This window comes from Bactrocera latifrons, unplaced genomic scaffold, assembly GCF_001853355.1.
Source record: "Bactrocera latifrons isolate USDA-ARS-PBARC rearing strain unplaced genomic scaffold, ASM185335v1 scaffold_76, whole genome shotgun sequence".
NCBI classification, from domain to species: domain Eukaryota; kingdom Metazoa; phylum Arthropoda; class Insecta; order Diptera; family Tephritidae; genus Bactrocera; species Bactrocera latifrons.
The window spans coordinates 1,258,552-1,281,490 of record NW_017537445.1 but is presented as its reverse complement, the minus strand read 5'-3'; the positions used below and the strand labels follow the sequence as shown (position 1 = coordinate 1,281,490).

Here is a 22,939-nt window from a genome sequence, read left to right as displayed (position 1 = left end):
TATTTATGATCCCTGCAAAAATCATACAGATATATTTTATATACTGTGTTATTCAAAACAAAAACAATATTGGATTGAAAATGTGAAACATCGGCATGCAACCGTTGTGAAGACCAGATAAACAAAATACCCGTTTGAAATATTTAAATTAAGATTTCGAGCGCCGCAAACTCACCAACACATAAAGACACATTTGTATCAGATGCTAGTGCTTATGTATTTACACGTGGATCTCATACCTACAAAAATAACTATATATTATTAATGCAAATTTTTCCAGCTCTATATTAGCTAACTAATATTATACACTAACACGAGTTAGCAGATGTAGATGTGTTGGTAGTTTCAGGATTATAACACTACGCCCATAACATTGGCTGCGGCTATATAAATCGTCTACCGTTTCGAAGATTGCTGTAGTTGCTGAAGAGTTGAGCTCAGTAAATGGAGTTCTAATTTGAATTGCCTGAGAATATTAACTATAATCTTTTGTATATTTTTTTGGTGTGCAAAACTGTGAATTTTGTGGGAATTAAAATATTTAAAATAAGTGAAAATGGTATGTGAACAGTTATTATGTGATTTTTAAGGAAAAAATTACCAATATTTCTCCTATATTAATAACTAATTAGAAGAAATTTAAATTTTTCTTAAACATAATAATTTGCGAGATTTAATTAATAATTTAAGAATACGCAAATGAAAAAAAAAAATATTTTTGTGACTCTGGATACCTTAGCAAATTTAGATGTTTTCAAGTGTTCAGATTACGAATTTATTCTTGAAAACATGGACGTGCTCCCAATTTCATTATTATTGCATTTTTGAAATTAATGAAAGATACAGATTTTATCAAGATTATGATGGTTATCACGAAATTATCAAAAAATTCTGAAGAATATGCCAACTAGGGCAAAATATCTAATAAGACTTCGCAATCATGTGGATTAATTTTCGGATAATCTACCAAGTTTTGGTGAGGAAATTGTAGTAAGGAATAGAGAGAGCGGATTCACCAGGTTTTAAAAGTCTTGAAAGAAACTTATCAACGTTGATAGAAACACCACATGCTGGTAATTAAAGAGATTGTCAATTCGAGAATTATGAAAGAAATACCTACAAAAGGAGTTTTATTTATTTTTAAAAAATGGCATATGTTGTTGGCCTTGTTTTTGTTTCTGCTTACTTTGATGTATCCTTATTATTATTATTTTTTTTTCTTCAAAACAGCACTGACACAAATATTTTCATTATTTTGTTTGATGTTTGATTTAAATTACTTAAATATATCCTTTTATACTGAAATATATCCTAACAATACTGACACTAAAAATATTTCTGTTTTTTGTTTTCTGATTTTCGTACTGAAAATAGATTGAGAAAATGAACATAATCAAACCTTAGAAAAACCTTTTGACTGTGTCATCAAATGTGAGATATGTACTATATATCGATCTTATATCTAGGGATACAAAACAAGCAACTGCGAACCAGTGTAATTAACATTTAAAAACCTGAATTCGAAACAAATAAAAACCCTCGAATTAAATTTATTCTATACTATAAAATTTATATTTATAGTAAAGCAAAACGATTGGTGAATACACTAATGTGCTGAAGAAGACTTGTTTCCATAATATAAACAATTTAGACCATTCCATTAGAAATTTTTTGTTTTTTTATTATTTACTATATCCCTTATGATTTTAAGAGGGAACTAACTACTAAATCGGTTAATTGCAATGGAATTACAAAACGAATTAAAATTAACAAACAAAAAAGCGTGTTTAAACGTCAATTAAATATGCAACAATAAATCAAACTTGAAATTTTTWTYTAAAAAATTATGCTGAAAGAAAAAGCAAAAAGAATTTTAATTTTTTCTTTTTTCTTTTATTTAAATAATATATAATTATTTCGTTTGTAATAAATTAAAAATATATATATATATATTTGTTTAAATATTCCGGGTRAAAAGAATCCTTTCAAACAATTTTTTTTATTGAATTTAATGCTAAATCCAAACAAGAATACTTAAGCAAACAGTTAACAACCAAATTTTTAATAAAATATATAAACTTAAATTATTTTTTCTTTTTTTCCTAGACATCATATACTGACAAAGGACCCAAGGTAATTAAAAACCACCGACTTATACTCTGAAACATTATAAACTAAATTCAATAAACTCTATACTCAAATTTCAGCCGCAATTCGGTAAATTCCTTAGTTTCCATCATTTAACCTTTTACGTGGGTAATGCCAAACAGGCAGCCAGCTTCTACACAACACGTTTCGGTTTTACGCATGTAGGCTATCGTGGCTTAGAGACGGGACATCGTCGCTTCGCCCAACATGCGGTCAAACAGAATCGCATCATCTTCGTTTTTATATCTGCCTACAAAGCCGATGATGCTGAGTATGGTCAGCATCTAACGAAACACGGCGATGGTGTAAAGGATGTGGCTTTTGAGGTAGAAAATTTGGAAGCAATTTTCAAATATGCAAAGGAACGTGGTGCTGAAGTGGTGCGCGAAATTTGGGAAGAAAAAGATGAGTACGGCGTAGTGCGCTTTGCTACTATAAAAACGGTGAGTGCGTGCAAATTTTCAATTTTAATAAAAAAACGAGAAGTTCAGAAAACTTGCTCTTTAGTTTATTGGTATTACCAATTTATTACAATTTACTATTTTAATTTCAAACATCATCTAACTTTTCTTTCCATAGTACGGCGACACAACACACACCTTTGTCGATCGCACTAAATATAACGGTAAATTTTTACCCGGCTTTATAGCACCGCCCATCGACAATCTTCTTCAAGGTTTGCCATCCACCAAACTCGATTTCATCGATCACGTTGTGGGTAATCAACCTGATTTACAAATGGAGAGTGTGGCCGCTTGGTACGAACGTGTTCTGCAATTTCATCGCTTCTGGTCAGTGGATGATTCGCAAATACACACTGATTATTCAGCCTTACGTTCAATTGTAGTGGCCAATTATGAGGAGAATGTAAAGATGCCCATCAATGAGCCGGCAAAGGGTAAGAAGAAGTCACAGATTCAGGAGTACGTGGAGTATTATGGTGGCGCTGGAGTGCAACATATTGCGCTCAATACAAGCGATATTATAACGGCAGTGCGCAACTTACGCGCTCGTGGTTTAGAATTTCTCACAATACCTAGTTCGTACTATGATATTTTGGAGGAAAACTTAAAAAACAGTCGCACCAAAATCAAGGAGGATATGCAGCTGCTTAAGGAACTGAATATTTTAATAGATTACGATGAGAATGGATATCTGTTGCAAATATTTTCGAAAAATCTGCAAGATAGACCCACATTATTCATTGAAGTCATTCAGCGACACAATCACAATGTAAGTTTACAACAATAAATTTAAAACAATTTCCTAGCATTAAAATGGAACAAAAAGTTTTCATTAGCAATTTTTGTATGCTACTGGGAGATAAGTTGCAAATACTTGAAGGATATAAAATCATTGATTATAAAAAAAAGAAAAATGTTAACTTCTACTGCATTAAAGTATAAAAAGATCGTTTTAACCAGATATTGATTAATCAGTTTGTATGCCAGTTGTATGCTATTGTAGGCCGTTCTGGCAGCTATATGCTGTAAGGGTGGTTCCAACTAATGAGCAGCTTCTTGAGGAAAGAAAAATATGTACAAAGTTCCAGATCGATATCTTAAACATTGGGGGGATTGGTTTGCGTATATGCAGACAGACAGACGGACAGGACTWAATCGACTCATCTCGTTATGTTGATCATTTATATATGTAAAAGTTTTATATCCGTCTCCGACGTTTCCTTGTAGACAAACTTCGTGGTTATCTCTATATACTCAGTTGCGGGTATAAAAAATTATTACCTTATAAAAGACTAGTATTCTTAATTCTTGATATTACATAAATTAATTATGCAATTATTAATTATTTCTTTTAAGGGTTTCGGTGCCGGCAACTTTAAGTCACTCTTCACAGCTATCGAAATCGAACAAGCAAAACGTGGCAACTTATAGAATTTGAAATACATATCATGCCCTAGAAACAGAAGCATATACATACATACATTTAATTACAAACTTAGTAAAAAACGTATATTTTAAGTCATTAACAATACAATAATAATATTAAAACTACCTAAGCGCCTTAAATTTCTACGATTTATTGCTACCGCGCTTTCGTTGTATAAACGGATCTTCTAACAGGGTTTTGTTACGTGGATCATTTTCGGAAAACGATGGCATCAAAGGATTCCAGTAATTTGGCGGCGTAGTTGGTATGTCATCTTTCGCAGTGCGGTGACGGGTACAACGACGCAGGTGCGTCTCAATTTCCGACAAACTCATATTGCTTCCCATAAAGTCGATATACTAATATGATACAAGCAAACAAATATATAATTATTTATAAAATGTCTTCCAAAATATTTGTAAAAAGACAAAATAAACTTGAATTACTTTTTGACATTCATCGCAATCGACATTGAAACGTTCTTTGATTGAAAAATTCGCTTCAGGTAGTTGCGAAAGACGTGGTTTCATATCTACTGCTTTAGCTTTTGGTTTCGTTTCTGATTTTACAGTGTGATGTTCGGGCTCCTCTTCCCATTCGGCTAACATCGCCGCCGCCAACTCGGTGGCTAGATTTTCACTACCTGTTCTTTCTTTTTTAACAATGGCAATTGACTTTTTTAAATGACTTTCCCCTGCTTGTTGAGTCTTCATCTTCTTTCCAAAGTTCGACCTAGTTTCTGTTCCATCTTCGTTATCATCCGAGTCATCTAAACAAATTAACGGTGGTGCTGTTGGAGTTATAGCCAAAATACTATCAGATTTATCTGTTTCTTTCGGTAATGGTTGAAAAACTGTTGTGTCATTACTTTTCTTTACATTTTGTTTTATTACACTGTTATCGTTTGATTTTTTAACATGTTGCTCATCGTCATCTTCGCTGCTAAATTGGAAAATATCGTCAGTATCATTGGAAAATGTTTGAAAAGCTAGCTTTTTTTGCGTTGTGTTGGTCGAAGCAAGAGATGAAGTTGGTGAAAATGCAAATTTTTGTGCATCACCCACATCTTCTGGAGAAATGGCCTGGTGATTACAAAGTAAGAGCTTATAAGCATTCGGAAAAGCACACATAAATATATAAATATATTAATGTACTATCACTTACATTTTGTACTTTATTTGTTTTCATAGAAACCATTTGTGTTAACCGTGATTGTTTTAATTTTCTTTCGCCACTCTTATTCAATGACATCAGACTACGTTTTCGCAATACCTCTTCCATATTACTAGCGCTTCTTTTTAAACCCGCTTTTCGCTCCTCACTTTTTTTCTCCTTTTCAAACCAATCCGATTGTTTTGAATGCAAATTAGCTTCTGATTTCAACAGTTTGTTATCATTTCCATTCGCTGCTGGATTTTGTTCTCGTAGTTTATGCTCATAAGGTTCGTTATACAAAGTTTTACCAACACGACCACGCGCTTTTAAAAAACCTAATGCACTTTGATTTTCATTGTTGTTTCTTGGTTTGCACGTCGGCGATGTGTTGTGCTGTAAAACACTGTCAATTCCAATTGAAAAACGATTCGGACTGCCTAACTGCTCGGATGCCGGTAATATTTCCTGAAGATGTTGTGCGGGACTTAAAACGCAAGATTCCATATTTAATTGTTCGCTATCCATAGCCATGTTCAGAAATGCGGGAGAACCGTCGCTTATTGTGGTTCGATCTGCCTCACCTTTGGTAGGAGTGGTCATTGTGGTAATACCCAATATATCAGTATTTATAGGACTCCGATCCAGAGGTGTATATAATGTAGGTCTCTTTTCATATTTTGCTTGTTGCATTTGTTTCTCGTCAACTAATTTTTTTTGTAGCTTCTTACAGTTTTTATCAAGTTCTTCAATCTTACCGCGTTCTTTCAAACAGTGATTTTGTAAAGCTATGAAGACAATTAAAAGCAATTGCAATTTTCCAAAAATATACTGTGAACCTTACCATAAACATAGTCGGTAAACTCTTTCATTATGTTTTCACATTTTTTAACATATAAATCAACCCAGCCTCTATCAGTTAAATCAAAATCAGTTTTTTTGGGAGCCATTTTATATATTTATATGGAATGTAAACTAAAATTTCTCGTATTTTGTTCAAAAACATAAAACAACAGTTAACTTTTTCCTAGTCTGGAATGTCAACAATCAGCTCGTTTCTTAACTGCTAATTATCACTAAGTGCCAGTTTACACACGGACTATTTTGTCGCTAAAACCGTTTTTTGTGGGCGAGGAGACGACGAGGAAAGACAAAAGAACCGTACCACTCGTTTCGGCGGCCGATTTGTGTTCTTGTTTGTAACAGTCCACCGCTACACAATTCCGTACTCCTTTTCATTTTAAAATTCTTTTCATAGTTGTAGTAGCGCTCGGAATTAAATGAATATATAGGATATGTCGGAAATTTTAATTCTGTTATCTATGTGATTGCTCAGAGCGACAGCAAAAGAGAAAATTAGCGACAAAAGAGTCCCCGTGGCCATCTTACTCGAAAAAGCTTTAATTCGTGCCACCCAAGCCATCGTTCTTATGGAAACACCTTACTTAACCCAAAAACTAGCGGAAGAGTACACAAGTTGAACGGGTAAGAAGCAGAGAAAAAATTTATGTTAATGCCAGCTGTTAAAACACATATGTGTAAACAACTTTACTTTGATTTTGTTTATTTTTGGAAAGGTTTGAATAGTGAAAATAAAAATTGTATTATTCAATTACAGTGTTGATATAATATAATTATTAAAAATAACATTTGTAAATTCTCGTTGGTTTTCCGTTTATTACTTCGTCTGCTCTTTGTTGGAGCAACTTGCGCTCTTTATCTTCCTGTTACCTATCAGCTATTACCTGCAATGAAACAAATTTAATATTTTATTGAATTAGGGAGCGTTTTCATCACCATATAGTGCTGCCAAGTCGAACAAACAGTATCACACAGCTGCTTTTGACATTTGTGGATTGACAGCTGAGAATGTGAATTTTCACGGATATATGGGAATATTCGACAAAAATTAATAGCTTTTAAAATAAGAATATATATAAATAAACGCCTTATAGTTAATATTAAATACTAAAATGGCACATCTACGCGAATCTGCTGAAAAAGCACTGAAAATGTTGCGTACTTTACCTCGTGTACAAATAGGTAATATACGTCCAAATCCGAACTCCAAGAAAAACGTAAGTACTATAAGACTTATTTAATTAAATAAAATCAACATTTTAAAAACATTAACTTATTTATATAGACAAAGCGTGGACGTGCTCAGCACAGTGGCGATAAACATGGCGCTGGTAATAAAGGGTCCGGCCAGCGACAAAATTACATGCGTATTGGTTATGAAACAGGCAACAATCCCTTTTATTTGCGATTCCCCTACGAACCATATTACAAAGGCCATCATTTACGTCGTCAATACCCCCCCTTATCGCTTCTGAAGCTCCAAGTTTTATTGGATACCAATCGTATTGATCACAAACAACCCATCGACGTTACAACTCTATGTAACACAGGGCTCCTAAATCTACAACCTGCTAGCATGGAATATGGTTTCCAACTGACCGACGATGGCATTGATCACTTCAAAGCAAAGATATGTATCGAAGTGCAACATGCCAAGGAGTCGGTGATAGCAGCAATTGAAAAAAATGGTGGCGTCATACGTACAGCTTATTATGACCCCAGAAGCTTACAGGTATGTACATACATATATGTATGTATGTGAATTCATTATACACGATTTTTTTTGCTGTTAATTTAATTATAATTTCTAAAGGCTATGGTGAATCCACAAAAGTGGTTCGAGAAGGGTGAACCTATCCCAAGACGTTTGTTACCACCACAAGATGCCGTCGAATACTATGCCTCTGCTAAAAATCGTGGTTACCTCGCTAATCCTGAAGATATAAGTAAGGAACGTTTAATATTAGCACAAAAGTATGGTTATGAACTTCCGCGCATTGAAGATGACCCCGACTATGAAATGTTGATAAGCCAAAAAGATGCACGTCAAATATTTTATGGTCTAGAACCCGGTTGGGTAATAGGACTTCGCGATAAAGTTATAGTAAAATCAAAAGGGTTTCCCGAAGAGGCCTCAAACACCAAAATGAAAGAAGATGGAACAAGTTAAAACAATTATCACGATTTGTTTGTAAAGATATCAACATTTGTTAATTGATATGGTGTTTTGTTATAAAAATAAACTGTAATGTCTTATGAAAATAACAAGTTAAAATTTTCTTGTGTTAAATTAATTTATTAGAATATTATTTCTGCATTGATTTGTTGCCAATATATATATATATTTTTTTTTGTTGATTGAGAAAATGTTACATATACCATATCCTTTGTGGAGTCTATTTAAAAAAAAATATTATAACTACTAAATTCCGATCTACGTTTTATCTATTCTATAATACAGTAGAATTAGAGGATTATATGATAATTATATATTACCCAGAGATTATATATAGAGGATTATATATTCATTATATATTACCCAAATTGTCTTCATATGAACACTTGTTTGGCGGATAAACTGTCCATGAATGGTTTCACTACAGCACTTGTAGCAAAGCAAAATATCAAACCAAATGTAATGGAAATAGGTAGTGCTGGCAAAGCTTTGCGCCAAATAGCCAATAACAAAAGCGTTAAACAAAGTCCAATTAATATCGCTACAAAACAAGCAATGGTAGTGATCCAATCGCCATAGCTTGATGCCTTACCAACCAATACAGAATAGAAAATGAAATCGCCAAGTCCAAGTTTGATGCCGCCTAAAATAAAGTATTTTTTAATATGCCAAAAATATCTACGAAAACTTACGTTCCTGTGCCTCGAAAGTTGATGTGTGTCTATTGGTAGTAGTGGTTGTGCGATATTCCGTCGAACGATTAGCGTTTTGTCCATTGCTAGCTTGTACTTCAATTTGGCGACTGGACACACGTTCAGCATGGCTTTCTGTCCATTCTTGGGTAAATCCGGCATCTATAATAAAATTAATACATTTTAATTTTTTAAAAATTATGTGTATATATTTCGTAGAATCGCGCTACAATTATCTACAAAGAAATGAGTGATAGTTTAAACCACAATATAACCTAACACATGCACAACACTTTTACAAATAGCGATGGAAGTAAACAAAAAAGTACGTTTGTACGTGCAACCAAATCGAAATATGAAATACCACAAACCACCAAATGTACGTTTTACTTCCAAAAAGCGCAATAAATAAAATTTGAAAAAAGTGATATAAATAAATACCATTTCCGTGGCTTTTAAATGTGACTAGTGGCATACCTTCGGCGGCCTGGGCGGCGTCGTCATTCACCACATTACTGGCATTACCTGTGCGACGTGCCGGGCCGGCGGAGGAAGAAGCATGCTCCTCAGTATGTTGTACGCCGTTCTCAATGCCTCCAACACTCCTGTCATTGCTTTCGGTGGTCGTGGCACCAACGACGGCATATAAAACAGTGGCTAATGTAGATGTGAATAAAAAGCGTAGATGAAAATTTGTTACAAATTAATGTTAATATTTTTTAGATATCTTACAGGAATATATTAAAGCCGGAAAGATTTGTTCATTGCGTTCCTGTGCAGTTTCTACGAGTATACGCAAAGGCCCTTTTGGCGAAAGTACAGCGATTAAATCTGGAAATGAAGGTTTCTTTTTATTGCAAATGGCTTCTAGCTTTCACATTTGTAATTTACCCCAAATAGATATGGCAGCCAAAACCGCCCAAGCTGTCCACTCAGGCAAATATTTAATGAATACCAATGCCATTAAGGCCGCAACAAATATTAGATAAGCCTGTTGTAAGCGTAAAGGACCTTGCCAATGTATTGCCATCATACCAGCGATTCCAAAATTCCACAATATTAATATTGTTGTGGGATAATCCATGGGTATATTATAAGCGCGTAGCACCTCTCTAAAATATACATTTCTGTAAATATATCTGTTGCTACAACAAATTGGTACAACTTACTCCATATACAAAAAACTGAAAATGAAGAGTAGCATAAAAGATGAGAGAATTAACCAGCCATGTATAATTTTGTAGCAGCGCTTCTTATACAAAACAATTAACAATATTGTCATTACAACAACTACAGCCATTAGGATCATAGAGTTTGCCAAAGCATTCCACAATTTAACCCCAGGATCAGGAGACTTTTCATGAAACGGTGTATATAAACTGCAAAATATATACATATGTAGTAATAAAAACAGTGTGAACAAATTTTGTTATATTTACAGGTAAACATCAGTTTCCGAGTAGAAGCTTATGGCATTTATTGTGGCAACCACAACAAGCATACAAAGAGAGACCGGCACGAACAATTTAATCACATGTTGTGCTCCATATTTCAATCCCTCTTCATCTAATTCATCATTAGTGGCTTGATAAGGTCCGTTGTTAGAGCTGCCTGCTGCTCCGGCATTTGCCTGCGATGTGGTGGGCCTGTTTCGTTGTCTAGCCGGCCGTACGACGACATTGGGCACATCTAAGATAGCCTGCAAATATACATATAAACACAATAGATACATGTTGTGTTGACATTATGTTTGCTATCGTACCCCGTCAATTTGATCATTAGCTCCATAATTTATATTTGGACGCTTCCTTTGCTCCACGCCACTACTACCGTTCAGACGCGTGCTGCTGCCTGCGCCGACGTGTCCGTCCATTAGTGGCGTGTGTTCACTCAAAAACTTTTCGCGACCTGACGCCGTTTTGTATTAATCTATTTGCACTTTACACACCTACAATTAGGTACCACTTGCTATTGAACAAGTGGATTAATAATGTTGAAAAGATATTTCTTAAATAATATTGTGCCTAATGCTATTTAGACCAAAGCCAACACCATTGTTTTTTTTTTTTTTTTTAATTTTATGCACTCAGATCAATTTATTGTTACAGTAATGCAGTTATTAAAATTGTGAGTCAGTGAAGAAATTTTGTAAACGAAGGAAATGATTGAAGAAAAGAGCGAAAAGCAGCTGTACTACATGGTCGTATTTCATACTGGCATATTTAAATAACAGAGTTGAAATTCAAAAATTAGTACAAAAAGATAAATTGTAAACGATTTAATTTATTAATAATACTATCAGTAATTTTTTCAAACATTGAACATTGCGAATCAAGAATTTTTTTTATACAAATTACTTTTAAATGCGCAAACAAACTCGAATTTTTCAATTCACGAAGAACTTGCTTCACTTTGCGTTACACAAAGAACAGAATCGAAGCAAATGCTTTTACACATGTGTTGGCATGTTCTCTCAGCTTTTTTCGTTCTAAAATTCCGTCTATTTTAGCTAACAGGTAATAATTGAGGGTTAAGAAACAAATTTTTTATATCCCATGTTCACTTTATTTTCAATTAAATTTCTGTTTACATTTAATAACTGATTTATACTTTTATATGGTGCAACTATTCATTATTCATTAGTTTATTTTATTTGACTTTGACTTTTTATCTAATTACTCTTTGCGTACTTTTTAATTTAAAGAAATAAGTTGTTTTTGTTGATTTTATGCAACCCTTTAAATCAGCTGTTATCTGATTACAAATTTGCCCAGTAAGTTTACTAGTTTTTTCTTCTCCAAATACTAAAATACAATACGCAAAAAGCAAATAATTTTTGAAAATTTTTAAGCTTCAAGTATGACGGCAATTGCTGGTGGTCATGGTGAGCCAAACCCCAATGCTACATGGTTGGGTGCGCGTGGCATGTGGTTGGCTTATGGCTTAGGTGTACTGACGGTACACTTGATTCTATTGTCGGTTCCATTTATTAGCATTCCAATGGCTTGGACTATAACAAACCTGCTGCACAATGCGGTATATATTTAGTGATAATAATATATTACATCAATTACAGATTCAATAACTTTAAATTTTTTCACAATATAGGCACATTTATACTTTTTGCATTTGATTAAAGGAGCACCCTGGTTAAGCATTGAAAATGACGGTGCACGTCGTTTAACTCATTGGGAACAAATTGATGACGGCGAACAATTTACAGCAACGCGTAAATTTCTTACAGCTGTTCCAATTGTATTGTGAGTCACTGTTAAGCAAATTATAACCAATTAATATTAACTTTCCTACTTTTTCGTTCCCAGATTTTTGTTAACTTGTATCTATACAAGGAATGATCCTGACCATTTTATCGCAAATTTCATTTCACTTGTGTTAGTCACCTTACCCAAACTACCACAATTCCATGGTGTGCGCCTTTTCAATATAAATAAATACTGAATTGTGAATTCTTAAAGGTTTTTGGGAGATACTAGATAAGGAAACTATTGTTTGCAATTTTTAGACTGAAAGGATAAAATCATTTCAAAATGAATATTAACAAATTATTTTATATATACTTGGTGTTGATCTATTTTTATTGACWTAGTGACGGGTGGAAAGGTTTAGAAAAATAAATAAATTGTGCATATATAATAAAGTTAATACAAGAAAATGTAATGAATATAATTAAAATGTTTTTCAATTAAATACTAGTTTTTAAGACTATTAACCAGAGAATGCAGTAATTAGTAAGTAATAATTAAAAAACTTACGTTATTATATATACATATGTAATCAGAGGCGGATCCAGAGTACTCTCCGCAGTTGTTTACACACCGGTAGATCCACGCCTGTGTATAATACTCGGCATTGAAACAAATGCTACTTCTTATTTAGTTGAACATAAATATGTTACTTAAGCTCGAGCTATTGTATTTTGTTTTTTTTTTTTAGAATATTTCTTACAAATTCATAATTTTATGTTCTTTAGTTATTGCTTTTCATAATTAAAAATAAATAAGTAAATTTTTAAACAGAAGAGTCAATCTGTGTTAGAGACACCTGGACATTTTGAGATGGCATTCTTCATCAACTTAAAAAATAATGTCGATAGTTTATTAATTTGAATCATGTAGAATTATGGTATGTTAGTGCAATTGTAGCAGATAATCAAACGGTTTTTGTTTATATTGATCTCAAGAATTAGTTCTTTCGTTATTGTAAAGTTTACAGACAAACTTGCAATCTTATCATATTTTTAAGATTTATATCAATATCTCGCTTCTCATCTCAATGGGCAATTTCAAATAGTCGATTGTAACTTAGAAATTGCTACTAAGCTCAAACAAAATTATTTTCCATATTTGCCATCGTTGCAGCTTTCGTCGTCTTTGTGGTCTGTGCGTTATATTTATTGTGTCCATTTGCAATTGTTGATTAAATTGATCCATTAGAAAAGCCAGCTCACAGTTAGTTATTTTGAAAAATTTAGTTTTGGAAAATAATCAATTAATTCAATAGTATTGTGCCTGCAAAGCAGTAGAAAAATATCCAAACTGTTGAATTTCCCGCAATTATATTTGCAAACGACATCGTCTTCGTCACATAGTGCACGGATTAACAACATGCCAGTAAGTGAGGATTTAATAATTCACAATGTACAATAAAAGAGCTATTAAATTTCTTTAAGGTACACGAATTTAAAGTGGAAATGACCTGTTCAGGATGTGCAAACAGTGTCGAAAGGGTGTTAAACAAGCTGGGAGGTAAGTGTTTTTCGGGGGTGAAAATAAGGATAACAAGTGCCTTATCTAATTGGTAGCAAAGCAAAGCAGTACATACGTAAATATGTATATACTTTTGCATTCTAGAATCACCTGCATTTTTTCACTATTGCTCTACGTCGAAGTAGGTAGACTTCTATTATGTGCAAATAAGTACATTTAACACTATCTTTGTGTCAGCACAAATTAATTAATTGGGATTACAAATTGACCATATAAATCGCATAATTCTATTATAAGCATATAAATAAATAAAATGCATAAGTGTGTAGTAGATATACATATTTGTATGTAACTCACATGCTCTATATTATCAGGAATGACAGCAAAATGGTTTTCTTATCTGAGTTATGCTTTGTCCAGGAATTATAAAAAATGGCAATATGTAATTGACTAATAATATATGTACATATATAATTTAAGCTATTTGCAGCAACAATATTCTGATAAAATGTAGTTAATATAAGTTATATTTTCTTTGCGCAGCGGAAAAAGTTGAGAAGATCGCTATCGATCTCGATTCGAAAACGGTGTTGGTGACATCGAATTTGACAGCCGATGAGTTGCTGGAGACGATTAAGAAGACTGGCAAAGCGACCCAATACGTTGGGGTAAAGGAATGAAATGAACTTTTTTGTAAGTTTCGTAAAATTGCCAAATTGAAAATGGAAGTTTAGATGCGGATATACAACAAAGAATTGAGAAGGATTGTGCATGGAATCGAGAGCAAGCTAAACTGTAAACGGCCAATTACATTTTGACCTTTTTAAATCGTTTAAAACGAACATTGAAATTAAATTTCAGGAAGTGTAGATAAATATTTTTAAATATAAAATTAAAAATATAAGCAGTAATATATACACTCAATATAAAATGAAATCCATTGTTATAAATTACGAAGAATTTAAAAATCTTGTCTTGTTGTCAAAGCTCGTGTTTAATTAATTACTAGCTATACTAGAGTGAATACACATTTCTTAAATATATTTACAGAAAATCCAACAAAAAATTAAAAAATAGCAATTTACTGTCGTGTTGAAGACAAAGAAATCACAAAAAAAAAGAAACGATATTCGAACACTGATATTTACAAATCCTACTTCCATAAAAAGGTTTTATTCAATATAAATTGTAAATTTTAAACAAAATAATGCAATTAAAAAATGAATCGAATAGATATCTAATGCATGCGTATTAATATTGTAGTTCGTTTCAGAAAACATTTACAATTAAATAATTAAAACTTAAAGTACAATTTACTCAATTATGGTAGATAGCAACTTAAACCCATATGCCAAACAATAAAATACTCCAGTATAATTGCTTATTATCTTTAATATATGACAAAGAATGAATATTAGGCTTTCGAAAATGATCGCATATTTGTGTACGCTGCATTATATATTTTCTAAAACGACATTTTCTATACATATAATACGTTGTTCCAGCTTTCGTAATGTTATCACTATTTCTGTCAACTGCGTTTGAAGTGCGTTCAATTCTAGCTGCAAATAATCTTCATTTGAAGTTTGCGTCGAAGCACATGTGCAGATCGCTGCGTTAAACATCTATGATTATAAACACAACTCGATTATTTTATTAAAGATATTTTATTGAAAAATGGGTTAAATATTGTACGTGCTAAGTATAATGTGGAGCAAACCCCGAGTGACAATTAAGTAAAATAAATTATAATAATAAAACGTATTTACTGAAAAATTATAATGAATCAATTATTCCATGGTGCGTATGAAAGTGGTTTTTTTTGTCATAGGTGAAAAATAGCAGCAGCTGAATTTCAAACTTAAAAAAATACGAACAATAAATAACTCGAAATTAAAAGTATTTGCTAGGTGCGCCGTGCCCTTCGTTGCCATCGTTGTTGCAACTATTTGTTGTATTGTTTGGCATGTGTAGTAGTGAGGTGCTGCTGCTGCTGTTGTAACTGATGCTATCAGTATTTGCGTCTGTTTTTAACTTGTCTATGGTCTCGTGTTGTTGTGGGAGTGATTTAGTAAAGCTGCTTACTGATTGTTGTTTGGCGGTGGTGTACTGACTATCAAGAACCTGGAAATTTTCATCACGCATCTTATATGCTACAGAATGACGTGGATCAATTAATATGCTGTCATCACAAATTTTTGATTCTGTATCTACAACCGAGTTATGCGGTGCGGCAGCAAGACTGCTAACGCTGTTTTCTTTCTGGAAGGAAGCTTGCTTGCTTCGGAAACTATTGGCATCAAATGTATGTAAATTTGATTTCCAAACGAGTAACTATAAAAAAAAAGTTTCATATTAATTATTCAAAAATAAAGCAAACACTTAAATTCTCACCTGCCGATCTTCTCCCGCCGAAGCGAAATGTTGTCCGTCCGGTGAAAATGCGACAGCACAAACTTTATCAGTGTGACCTGTTAGTGTATAAATGGGTCGACCTTCAAGTAAATCTAATAGTCGTATAGTGTCGTCATCACCTCCAGTTAGCAAAAAGTTGCCATTAGGATGGAATGCCAAATCATTAACTGGCGCTGAATGTACTTGATATAATTGAATTAATTCACCCTCTGCAATGTCAAATATTTTGACACGATTGCAGCTTAACGCAACAGCTACTAAATTCCCGTCTGGATGCCAGGCTATTTGTCGACCCATGCCACGTTCTTCGGTGAAAGTCCGCACACATTCCCCTGACGTGACGTCGAATATTCTTAGCGATTTATCATCGCCGCAAGATGCTATTAATTGACCATTAGGGCTGAACTTAGCAGCACGCACCCAATTACTATGTCCGGTGAATGAAGTTAAGAATTTTCGTTGAGCTACTTTCCATAACTTCAGCGTTTTATCATCCGAAGCAGTGATGAGCTATAGAAATTTATTAGTAAAATAAAAATTAATTTTTATTTCGGTAAGTCCCTACCATAGTTCCACTAGGATCAAAATCTACACTTCGAACCGCTTTGCTATGTGCTAAAAATTCACCAGAAACTCCACGTATCTTTGGCTCCCAAATTTTCACTGTACGATCCTTGCTTGCCGATGCAACTAAATTAGATTTAGGAGACCAACACACACTATAAACAGCACCGGAATGGGCGCTGAAGCGTATGCAGCGAGCAGCTTGCTTTAAATCCCACAAAATTACCGAGAGGTCTAAAGAGCTAGTGCTCAAACGTTGGCCACAAGGACTAAACCGGACCTGAGTTATACTGGAGCAATGCCCTGAAAAATGACGTTCCAGGCATGGTTCTGTAAACAATTCTTCATTTAACATACTAGCTAATTATTGTAAATTGTACTCAGAAGTTTTATGCTCTAGAAATTTTATTTAACTGAAATAAATGTGAAATTGTTAAATAACAAAAACCGCACTCAAATTCTCACTATTTGACAATTTTTAAATTCTCAACAGCTACTCGCTAATTGTTAACAACGAGTGTTGTTCGCACTCACTTTACGAACAAAAATTTGACAATGGTTAGTCGATGGAACGAACACTGTGAAGCACATAAAAGAGTTACTACTGTTAAAACTAATAAATTCCGTTTTATAAATTATGTTTATAAATTAAATAGCGCCATGACTTAAAAACATATAATTGTGCTTTAAGAAATTAGTTTTCATGTATGAAGATTGTTTTGTTTTACAATTATTGGTTTTATCGATAAAAAAAAAATACAACACTGCTTTAAAGCAWTTGACATCTTTCACTGGAAAACAATTGAAAAAAACGGTGTATGTTTCCTTTTACGAAAATATATATTTTTTTTTAATATAATAATGCTTCATGCCACTTAATTAATATTTTCCACTTCTGAATGTACTTTATGACATTGAAATAACATGCTGTACCCGTTGAATAGCTTATTAAGAATTTCATAAATATTCCTTGTAGTATTAAGTAATTTTGAAACAAGTAGTTGTTGTTGAAAATAATATTAAAAGACGTCATTAAATGGATAGTGTGGATGATTTGATAATCTGTAATATATAAAAATAGTTTATAAAATTTTACACCAAATGATGAGCTTTTACTGTGATAGGGTCACGAAACGTAGTTTTCTATCTAACTTGTCTAATATTTTCATTTCTTGATCAGACAATTCAAAATTTGCCACATCAAAATTGCTTTCAATGCGACTTGGTGTCACTGATTTCGGTATGACGGGATTACCGCGCTGTAGTTGATAACGAATACAAACTTGCGCCGGTGTACGTCCAGTATTAAAAGCTATTGTCTTAATCTACAAAAGTCATTGTTAGTTGAAAATACTGCTACATATATATATATATTAAGCAAGTTATTTTTACAATTAATCTTACCAGATTATCATCCAATACCTTTGGTTCATCCTTCTTTACCCAGGGTCTAGCTGGTGCTCCCAACGGACTGTACGCAACAAGTACAACTCCCTTCTTTTTTAAATATGCCTTCAGACGTTTTTGGTTTAAATATGGATGACATTCAACCTGATTGACAACTGGTTTTATTTTAGCAATTTTCCAAATACGCTCAATTTGATTCTTATTGAAATTAGAAAGACCTATAGAACGTGTTAAGCGCCGCTCAACTAACTCCTCCATTGCTTTCCATGTTTCAATATAATCTACACGTGAACCAATCACGCGACCACACGCATCATAGGGTATCAGATCATCTCCAGCTCTGTAACCCATGGGCCAGTGTATGAGATATAGGTTAAGATACGATAATTTTAAATCACACAAAGATTGCTGGCAGCCAGTCATTACTAAATGCGGATCATGAAACGTATTCCACAATTTGCTTATTATAAATAGCTCCTCGCTGTAAATAATTTTCTTGTTGTAAAATTTTGGTAAAATATATATCAATTATATGCTCTTGAAAATTACCGTTTAACAATACACTTTTCAATCGATCTATTTAAGGCTTTACCAACAGCTTCTTCATTTTCGTAAACATGCGCACAATCAATCATGCGATAACCCACCTTCAAGGCGTGCTTAACTGCGCTTTCAGCTTTAATGCTTGGCGCCTTGAATACACAATGAATTTAATTAAAAAATATTTATTATTGCAAATTTTAGCAAATAATCATATAACTTACACCCCAAGTACCAAGTCCAAACATGGGCATTACATGACCATCACGCAGTTTAACGGTTGGTATTTCCGCTTTTCGCATATTGCAGTCATCCGGTGGTTCGTCAACCAACTTTACTCGCGGAACTGGCCTTAAACATTTGGATTTTTTAGTTTTCTTTTCAAGTTTTTTTTGTTTACATTCAACTGGTGGTTTCGAAGTTGTTGTTGCAATGGAAGAGCTTTCTAGTAAAGCAGTATTTGTTAAATTTTTTAATTCTGGCGGAGATTTAGTGCCATTTTCTGAGAGATTGTCCCTATATGTTAACGTATCACTTATGCCACTTGTTGCTTCAAGCGTCTTCGGAATTAGTAACTTTTTTGCATTGATTTCTGTGTCATTGTCGTTCTTCGGTGGATTGCTAAAATTATTTAACAAAATGTACAAAATTTTTAAAATGAGCTGTTTGACAGGCATACAATACCCACCCAAATCCTGTAAAGTGAAATATGCGATATTCTCCAGAATATTGCCGAAAATGAATTTTACTTAATAATTTTAATGATTTAAGGTTAATTTTTTTCATTCTTAATTTAGAAAATATGCCATGAATTATTTCTTTGTTAATTTGTTGTAAATATTAACATTTTATTGTCCAAGTCGGTTTAGTTTAAATTTTGTGTAAATACAAAAAAATTTAATTTTGAAAAAACCGAAAATTTTTATGTTTATGATTGACTGTTGAGTTCTTTTTCTCAAGTTTGTTAACTATTCAATGTTCAAAAATACTTCAATCATATTTGTACAAAAGCGGTAGTTGATATTTCCTAAATATTTTCGAAGTTTGAGAGAAAGTTCAAATGCAATCATTTTCAAAAGGATGATGTGGATGTCCAGAGGCGCTGAAAACATTGTGAAAAATGTTATGACAAATATTATTTTATGACTAATAATTTTAATAATTTAATAATTTTCGTTTATATATTTATTTTTAAAATTTTTTCTGGTGGTAAATATCCAATTTACTTATATTTCTTAAAACATTAGCGTTATCATACTTACTAAGCAAGTGTTTTATTTCGGAAGTTGCAATTCATCAAGTCAAGTATTTCCATATCCTTCCGGCATAGTTTAAAACTTTCAATCATTACGTTTTGTATCATGTGATCTTTTTGAGTTGTTCTCGGCATTACAACGTTGCCACGTTGCACCTGATAACGTATTAATATCTCGACTGCGCTTTTCCCATATTTTTTTGCCAAACACAAAATTTTTGGATTACTCATAAGTGGTATGATATTGGTATTTTTCTTTCTTGGACCGGTTGGATTACTAACCATAAAAACGATATTATGCTTACAGCATAAATCCATTAATTTCTTCTGTGTCAAATACGGATGACATTCCACTTGCAGATTTGCTGGCGGTATACGTGCCACATCCAGAATGCGTTCAATTTGTTCCGCATTAAAATTGGCTAAACCAATTGAACGTACAAGACCATCGTCAACCAAAGTCTCCATTGCATGCCAGGTGTCTACATAATCGGTATCCGAAAATAAGATTTCACCTCTATTATTGCGGGGGTAATTTTCAAACCCATCTTTGAAACCCATAGGTGTGTGCATGACATAATTATCGAGATAATCAAGTTGTAATTGTTTTAGGGTTTCTTCTAATGAGCGGCGCACCCATTTTAGCCCATGTCGAGAATCCCAAAGTTTACTGGATATATAAAGATTCTCTCTAAAAAAGAATAATTGTTAAACAAGTAAGGAAGGGCTAAGTTCGGGTGTAACCAAATATTTAACACTCTTGCTACTTTCAAGAGTCAGAGCTTGTGAAATTTCTACAAGTCGTGACAAAATCTTATATTAATATAATTAATTAATACAGGTGTAAAAAAAATGGCGCATCCTGGTGACATTGATCCTGATTCTCCTGGGAACATGAAATTTTTTTTTTTGGAATGAAAATGCTGAATTTTTTAAAAATATTAAAAACAAAGGATTAAGGATTATATAAAGAAGGTTCACACAAAATTTCAAGTAAATCGGTTGTATAGAACTTGAGATAATGCCGGTACCGTGTGGAAAACAGTAGTTTCGAGAAAAATGCGTTTAAAAAAGTGAGTCTACCTACCTACCGGGCTAGGTACTGCATCACTAAAGTAACTGTAGCCCTTAAAATAATTTTAATTTTTAAAAATCCTTTGGAGGATATGTCCTTAAGAGTCTAAACTTTAAATAAATGAAAAATAAAATTCAAAACTCTAGAGTAGAATACCCCCAAATTTGAGTTGTATACCCTTATTTACGGCTTAGTTATGGCACTATATATGTTTTCGATTAATGGCGTTTAATGGACGTGGCAGCGCTCCTATTACGTCCATCTATCAACTCTTCCTTACTTTTTGACCAAGATTTATGTGTACCAAGTTTCATCAAGATATAATAATATTTGCTCAAGTTACTGCTTGCACGGATGAACGGACGGACAGAATGTCACTCGGATTTCAACTCATCTTGTCACCCTAATTATTTACGTATTTATAATCGTATTTCTATCTCGATTAGTTTTAGGTGATACATATAACCGTTAGGTGAACAAATCTATTGTACTCTGTAGCAACAAGTTGAAGTTAAAGATTAGCATATGTACTATATTACACTAATATATATTATATATATATAAACACGACACTACCTTTTTATGAGACCCTCAGCGATTTTCTCCTTTATTGCCTGTCCCACCTCCTCTTGATTGCAAAAGATCGGCGCACAGTCAATATGCCGTATACCAGCATCGATGGCGTCTTTTACACAACGCGTTGCAATGTGCGCTTCTAACTAGCGGAGATATATCAAAAATTTGCATATGTATTATACTTATTTTCATATATACACATAATTTTCAACTATTTATTTCAATTTTAACTAATCGCTTTAGTGATTGTATTTCCACTTACGTCTGAAGTACCGAGTCCTACTATGGGTACTTTAACACCATTGTAGAATTTTACCGTGCGGGCAAGCTTTGTTTTAGCATCGCGATCATCCAGCAGACAGACTTTTGCGCAGGGTGCGTACATTTCACCAGCGATCTAGTAGTGGAGTTTTGAAAGAACTGTGACTGTCTGGTGCTGATGTCCAATTGAGACGCTGCAAAGCGCTAGTTTTTCTGCCTGCCAAAATTTGATTGAGGAGAATTTTTTATGAACAATATTTTGTTTGATGTTTTTTCCATATTTCATAATTCAAAAGTGTTATATATGACAATATGTGTAAAAATCTTTTAGGCCTACATTTTTATCCGAACAAGGACTGTTAATTTGGTAACATTCCTCCAAATTACTTTAGGGATGTTTCCTGCCGCTACAACAGCATCTGTTTACGGAATTGCATTCACATTTATCCCAAAATTAAAAGTAGGACAAGTAAGGAGGGGCTAAGATCGGGTGTCACCGAACATTTTATACTCACGCATGACAAGTTTCATCAAGATATCTCAATTTTTACTCAAGTTACAGCTTGCACGGATGGATAGACAGACATACGGATTTCAACTCTACTCGTCACCCTGATCACTTTGGTATATGTAACCATATATCTGACGATATATACCGTTATTAGCAACTTAATTGCGAGAGTGTAAAAGTGATGCTCTCTGAATTACATGAAAATATCTGAGAGATTTACCGGTGTTTTCGGTGAAAAATTAGGTTAGGTTAGGTTGGGCACTGAGTTCTTCGTTTTCGATATCAGGGACCTTGAAAAGTTACAGTCCGATCACGACAATTTTTCCACAAGGGATACCTCAGCTCAAATACCGTATTTGTGTAAAGTTTTATTCCGCTATCATCATTGATTCCTAATATATATATTATACAAAACAGGCGTCGGACAGAACTCAAAATAGCGTTATATTGGAAGAAGGCGTGGTTGTGAACCGATTTCACCCATATTTCGTACATGTCGTCAGGGCGTTAAGAAAATATTATATACCGAATTTCATTGAAATCGGTAAAGTAGATATGGTTTTGGTCCATAAGTGGGCGACGCCACGCCCATTTTCAATTTAAAAAAAAAACCTGGATGCAGCTTCCTTCTGACATTTCTTCCGTAAAATTTAGTGTTTCTGACGTTTTATGTTAGTCGGTTAACGCAC

The 22,939-nt window shown here is 33.4% G+C and overlaps 9 protein-coding genes across 13 annotated transcripts; 4 read left to right on the top strand and 5 right to left on the bottom strand.

Annotated features, from left to right (window-relative positions):
* The first annotated feature begins 430 nt into the window (after positions 1–430).
* LOC108976412 (4-hydroxyphenylpyruvate dioxygenase) lies at positions 431–4,239 on the top strand. Its single transcript, XM_018945485.1, has 5 exons — positions 431–559; positions 2,107–2,133; positions 2,208–2,591; positions 2,728–3,381; positions 3,969–4,239. The coding sequence occupies exons 1-5, from the start codon at positions 557–559 to the stop codon at positions 4,041–4,043; spliced, it is 1,143 nt and encodes a 380-aa protein (XP_018801030.1). The 5' UTR covers positions 431–556; the 3' UTR covers positions 4,044–4,239.
* Positions 3,978–6,189, bottom strand: LOC108976410. 2 transcript variants are annotated; one of them, XM_018945482.1, is made up of 5 exons: positions 6,035–6,189; positions 5,203–5,978; positions 4,485–5,120; positions 4,165–4,397; positions 3,978–4,065 (listed from the first exon to the last, which is right to left on the bottom strand). In XM_018945482.1, exons 1-4 carry the CDS (start codon positions 6,138–6,140, stop codon positions 4,182–4,184), a joined length of 1,734 nt encoding a protein of 577 aa, XP_018801027.1. In that variant the 5' UTR covers positions 6,141–6,189; the 3' UTR covers positions 3,978–4,065; positions 4,165–4,181. The 2 variants fall into 2 exon arrangements, with proteins under 2 accessions (XP_018801027.1, XP_018801026.1); XM_018945481.1 differs by lacking the exon at positions 3,978–4,065 and having other exon boundaries at positions 4,091–4,397.
* A 782-nt stretch (positions 6,190–6,971) lies between these two features.
* On the top strand, positions 6,972–8,329 carry LOC108976413 (39S ribosomal protein L15, mitochondrial). The gene is made up of 3 exons (XM_018945486.1): positions 6,972–7,268; positions 7,337–7,783; positions 7,865–8,329. The coding sequence occupies exons 1-3, from the start codon at positions 7,164–7,166 to the stop codon at positions 8,219–8,221; spliced, it is 909 nt and encodes a 302-aa protein (XP_018801031.1). The 5' UTR covers positions 6,972–7,163; the 3' UTR covers positions 8,222–8,329.
* LOC108976411 (presenilin homolog) lies at positions 8,236–11,082 on the bottom strand. 2 transcript variants are annotated; one of them, XM_018945483.1, is made up of 8 exons: positions 10,682–11,082; positions 10,359–10,618; positions 10,089–10,298; positions 9,811–10,031; positions 9,652–9,750; positions 9,361–9,576; positions 8,920–9,081; positions 8,236–8,870 (listed from the first exon to the last, which is right to left on the bottom strand). In XM_018945483.1, the coding sequence occupies exons 1-8, from the start codon at positions 10,790–10,792 to the stop codon at positions 8,602–8,604; spliced, it is 1,548 nt and encodes a 515-aa protein (XP_018801028.1). In that variant the 5' UTR covers positions 10,793–11,082; the 3' UTR covers positions 8,236–8,601. The 2 variants fall into 2 exon arrangements, with proteins under 2 accessions (XP_018801028.1, XP_018801029.1); XM_018945484.1 differs by having other exon boundaries at positions 9,397–9,576; positions 10,682–11,081.
* Positions 11,083–11,617: 535 nt separating this feature from the next.
* LOC108976414 (ORM1-like protein) lies at positions 11,618–12,601 on the top strand. 2 transcript variants are annotated; one of them, XM_018945488.1, is made up of 4 exons: positions 11,618–11,692; positions 11,771–11,955; positions 12,028–12,179; positions 12,243–12,601. In XM_018945488.1, exons 2-4 carry the CDS (start codon positions 11,779–11,781, stop codon positions 12,376–12,378), a joined length of 465 nt encoding a protein of 154 aa, XP_018801033.1. In that variant the 5' UTR covers positions 11,618–11,692; positions 11,771–11,778; the 3' UTR covers positions 12,379–12,601. The 2 variants fall into 2 exon arrangements, with proteins under 2 accessions (XP_018801033.1, XP_018801032.1); XM_018945487.1 differs by lacking the exon at positions 11,618–11,692 and having other exon boundaries at positions 11,699–11,955; positions 12,243–12,496.
* Positions 12,602–13,200: 599 nt separating this feature from the next.
* On the top strand, positions 13,201–15,268 carry LOC108976432 (copper transport protein ATOX1). Its single transcript, XM_018945527.1, has 3 exons — positions 13,201–13,550; positions 13,610–13,685; positions 14,190–15,268. Exons 1-3 carry the CDS (start codon positions 13,545–13,547, stop codon positions 14,324–14,326), a joined length of 219 nt encoding a protein of 72 aa, XP_018801072.1. The 5' UTR covers positions 13,201–13,544; the 3' UTR covers positions 14,327–15,268.
* A 26-nt stretch (positions 15,269–15,294) lies between these two features.
* LOC108976431 (POC1 centriolar protein homolog) lies at positions 15,295–17,083 on the bottom strand. Its single transcript, XM_018945526.1, has 3 exons — positions 16,627–17,083; positions 16,041–16,571; positions 15,295–15,980 (listed from the first exon to the last, which is right to left on the bottom strand). The coding sequence occupies exons 1-3, from the start codon at positions 16,978–16,980 to the stop codon at positions 15,540–15,542; spliced, it is 1,326 nt and encodes a 441-aa protein (XP_018801071.1). The 5' UTR covers positions 16,981–17,083; the 3' UTR covers positions 15,295–15,539.
* Positions 17,084–17,494: 411 nt separating this feature from the next.
* LOC108976399 (aldose reductase-like) lies at positions 17,495–19,385 on the bottom strand. Of its 2 annotated transcripts, none has more exons than XM_018945463.1 (6): positions 19,261–19,385; positions 18,797–19,193; positions 18,582–18,724; positions 18,030–18,513; positions 17,742–17,950; positions 17,495–17,687 (listed from the first exon to the last, which is right to left on the bottom strand). In XM_018945463.1, exons 1-6 carry the CDS (start codon positions 19,356–19,358, stop codon positions 17,645–17,647), a joined length of 1,374 nt encoding a protein of 457 aa, XP_018801008.1. In that variant the 5' UTR covers positions 19,359–19,385; the 3' UTR covers positions 17,495–17,644. The 2 variants fall into 2 exon arrangements, with proteins under 2 accessions (XP_018801008.1, XP_018801009.1); XM_018945464.1 differs by having other exon boundaries at positions 18,048–18,513.
* Positions 19,386–19,436: 51 nt separating this feature from the next.
* LOC108976398 (1,5-anhydro-D-fructose reductase-like) lies at positions 19,437–22,002 on the bottom strand. Its single transcript, XM_018945462.1, has 4 exons — positions 21,741–22,002; positions 21,479–21,621; positions 19,835–20,518; positions 19,437–19,674 (listed from the first exon to the last, which is right to left on the bottom strand). Exons 1-4 carry the CDS (start codon positions 21,861–21,863, stop codon positions 19,629–19,631), a joined length of 996 nt encoding a protein of 331 aa, XP_018801007.1. The 5' UTR covers positions 21,864–22,002; the 3' UTR covers positions 19,437–19,628.
* Between the last annotated feature and the right edge of the window lie 937 nt (positions 22,003–22,939).

Excerpts from the sequence above, each read along its gene's own strand:
- LOC108976399 (XM_018945463.1), bottom strand. The coding sequence starts at position 19,358 with ATGAAAAAAATTAACCTTAAATCATTAAAATTATTAAGTAAAATTCAT. Across the intron at positions 18,725-18,796 it reads TTGGACTTGGTACTTGGGGT|GCGCCAAGCATTAAAGCTGA; the intron begins GTAAGTTATATG and ends TGTGTATTCAAG. Across the intron at positions 17,688-17,741 it reads CGTTTCGTGACCCTATCACA|ATTATCAAATCATCCACACT; the intron begins GTAAAAGCTCAT and ends TATATATTACAG.
- LOC108976411 (XM_018945483.1), bottom strand. The coding sequence starts at position 10,792 with ATGGACGGACACGTCGGCGCAGGCAGCAGCACGCGTCTGAACGGTAGT. Across the intron at positions 10,619-10,681 it reads CTAATGATCAAATTGACGGG|GCTATCTTAGATGTGCCCAA; the intron begins GTACGATAGCAA and ends GTATATTTGCAG. Across the intron at positions 9,577-9,651 it reads TCCGGCTTTAATATATTCCT|CCACTGTTTTATATGCCGTC; the intron begins GTAAGATATCTA and ends CATCTACATTAG.
- LOC108976431 (XM_018945526.1), bottom strand. The coding sequence starts at position 16,980 with ATGTTAAATGAAGAATTGTTTACAGAACCATGCCTGGAACGTCATTTT. Across the intron at positions 16,572-16,626 it reads TTGATCCTAGTGGAACTATG|CTCATCACTGCTTCGGATGA; the intron begins GTAGGGACTTAC and ends AAATTTCTATAG. Across the intron at positions 15,981-16,040 it reads CGGCGGGAGAAGATCGGCAG|TTACTCGTTTGGAAATCAAA; the intron begins GTGAGAATTTAA and ends TTTTTTTTATAG.
- LOC108976414 (XM_018945488.1), top strand. The coding sequence starts at position 11,779 with ATGACGGCAATTGCTGGTGGTCATGGTGAGCCAAACCCCAATGCTACA. Across the intron at positions 11,956-12,027 it reads CAAACCTGCTGCACAATGCG|GCACATTTATACTTTTTGCA; the intron begins GTATATATTTAG and ends TTCACAATATAG. Across the intron at positions 12,180-12,242 it reads ACAGCTGTTCCAATTGTATT|ATTTTTGTTAACTTGTATCT; the intron begins GTGAGTCACTGT and ends TTTCGTTCCCAG.
- LOC108976432 (XM_018945527.1), top strand. Across the intron at positions 13,686-14,189 it reads GGTGTTAAACAAGCTGGGAG|CGGAAAAAGTTGAGAAGATC; the intron begins GTAAGTGTTTTT and ends TTCTTTGCGCAG.
- LOC108976412 (XM_018945485.1), top strand. Across the intron at positions 2,134-2,207 it reads ATACTGACAAAGGACCCAAG|CCGCAATTCGGTAAATTCCT; the intron begins GTAATTAAAAAC and ends CTCAAATTTCAG. Across the intron at positions 3,382-3,968 it reads TTCAGCGACACAATCACAAT|GGTTTCGGTGCCGGCAACTT; the intron begins GTAAGTTTACAA and ends ATTTCTTTTAAG.
- LOC108976413 (XM_018945486.1), top strand. The coding sequence starts at position 7,164 with ATGGCACATCTACGCGAATCTGCTGAAAAAGCACTGAAAATGTTGCGT. Across the intron at positions 7,269-7,336 it reads ATCCGAACTCCAAGAAAAAC|ACAAAGCGTGGACGTGCTCA; the intron begins GTAAGTACTATA and ends TTATTTATATAG. Across the intron at positions 7,784-7,864 it reads ATGACCCCAGAAGCTTACAG|GCTATGGTGAATCCACAAAA; the intron begins GTATGTACATAC and ends TAATTTCTAAAG.
- LOC108976410 (XM_018945482.1), bottom strand. The coding sequence starts at position 6,140 with ATGGCTCCCAAAAAAACTGATTTTGATTTAACTGATAGAGGCTGGGTT. Across the intron at positions 5,979-6,034 it reads GTTTACCGACTATGTTTATG|CTTTACAAAATCACTGTTTG; the intron begins GTAAGGTTCACA and ends TTGTCTTCATAG. Across the intron at positions 5,121-5,202 it reads AAACAAATAAAGTACAAAAT|GCCATTTCTCCAGAAGATGT; the intron begins GTAAGTGATAGT and ends TGTAATCACCAG.
- LOC108976398 (XM_018945462.1), bottom strand. The coding sequence starts at position 21,863 with ATGTACGCACCCTGCGCAAAAGTCTGTCTGCTGGATGATCGCGATGCT. Across the intron at positions 21,622-21,740 it reads TAGGACTCGGTACTTCAGAC|TTAGAAGCGCACATTGCAAC; the intron begins GTAAGTGGAAAT and ends TATCTCCGCTAG. Across the intron at positions 20,519-21,478 it reads GCTGAGGGTCTCATAAAAAG|AGAGAATCTTTATATATCCA; the intron begins GTAGTGTCGTGT and ends ATTCTTTTTTAG.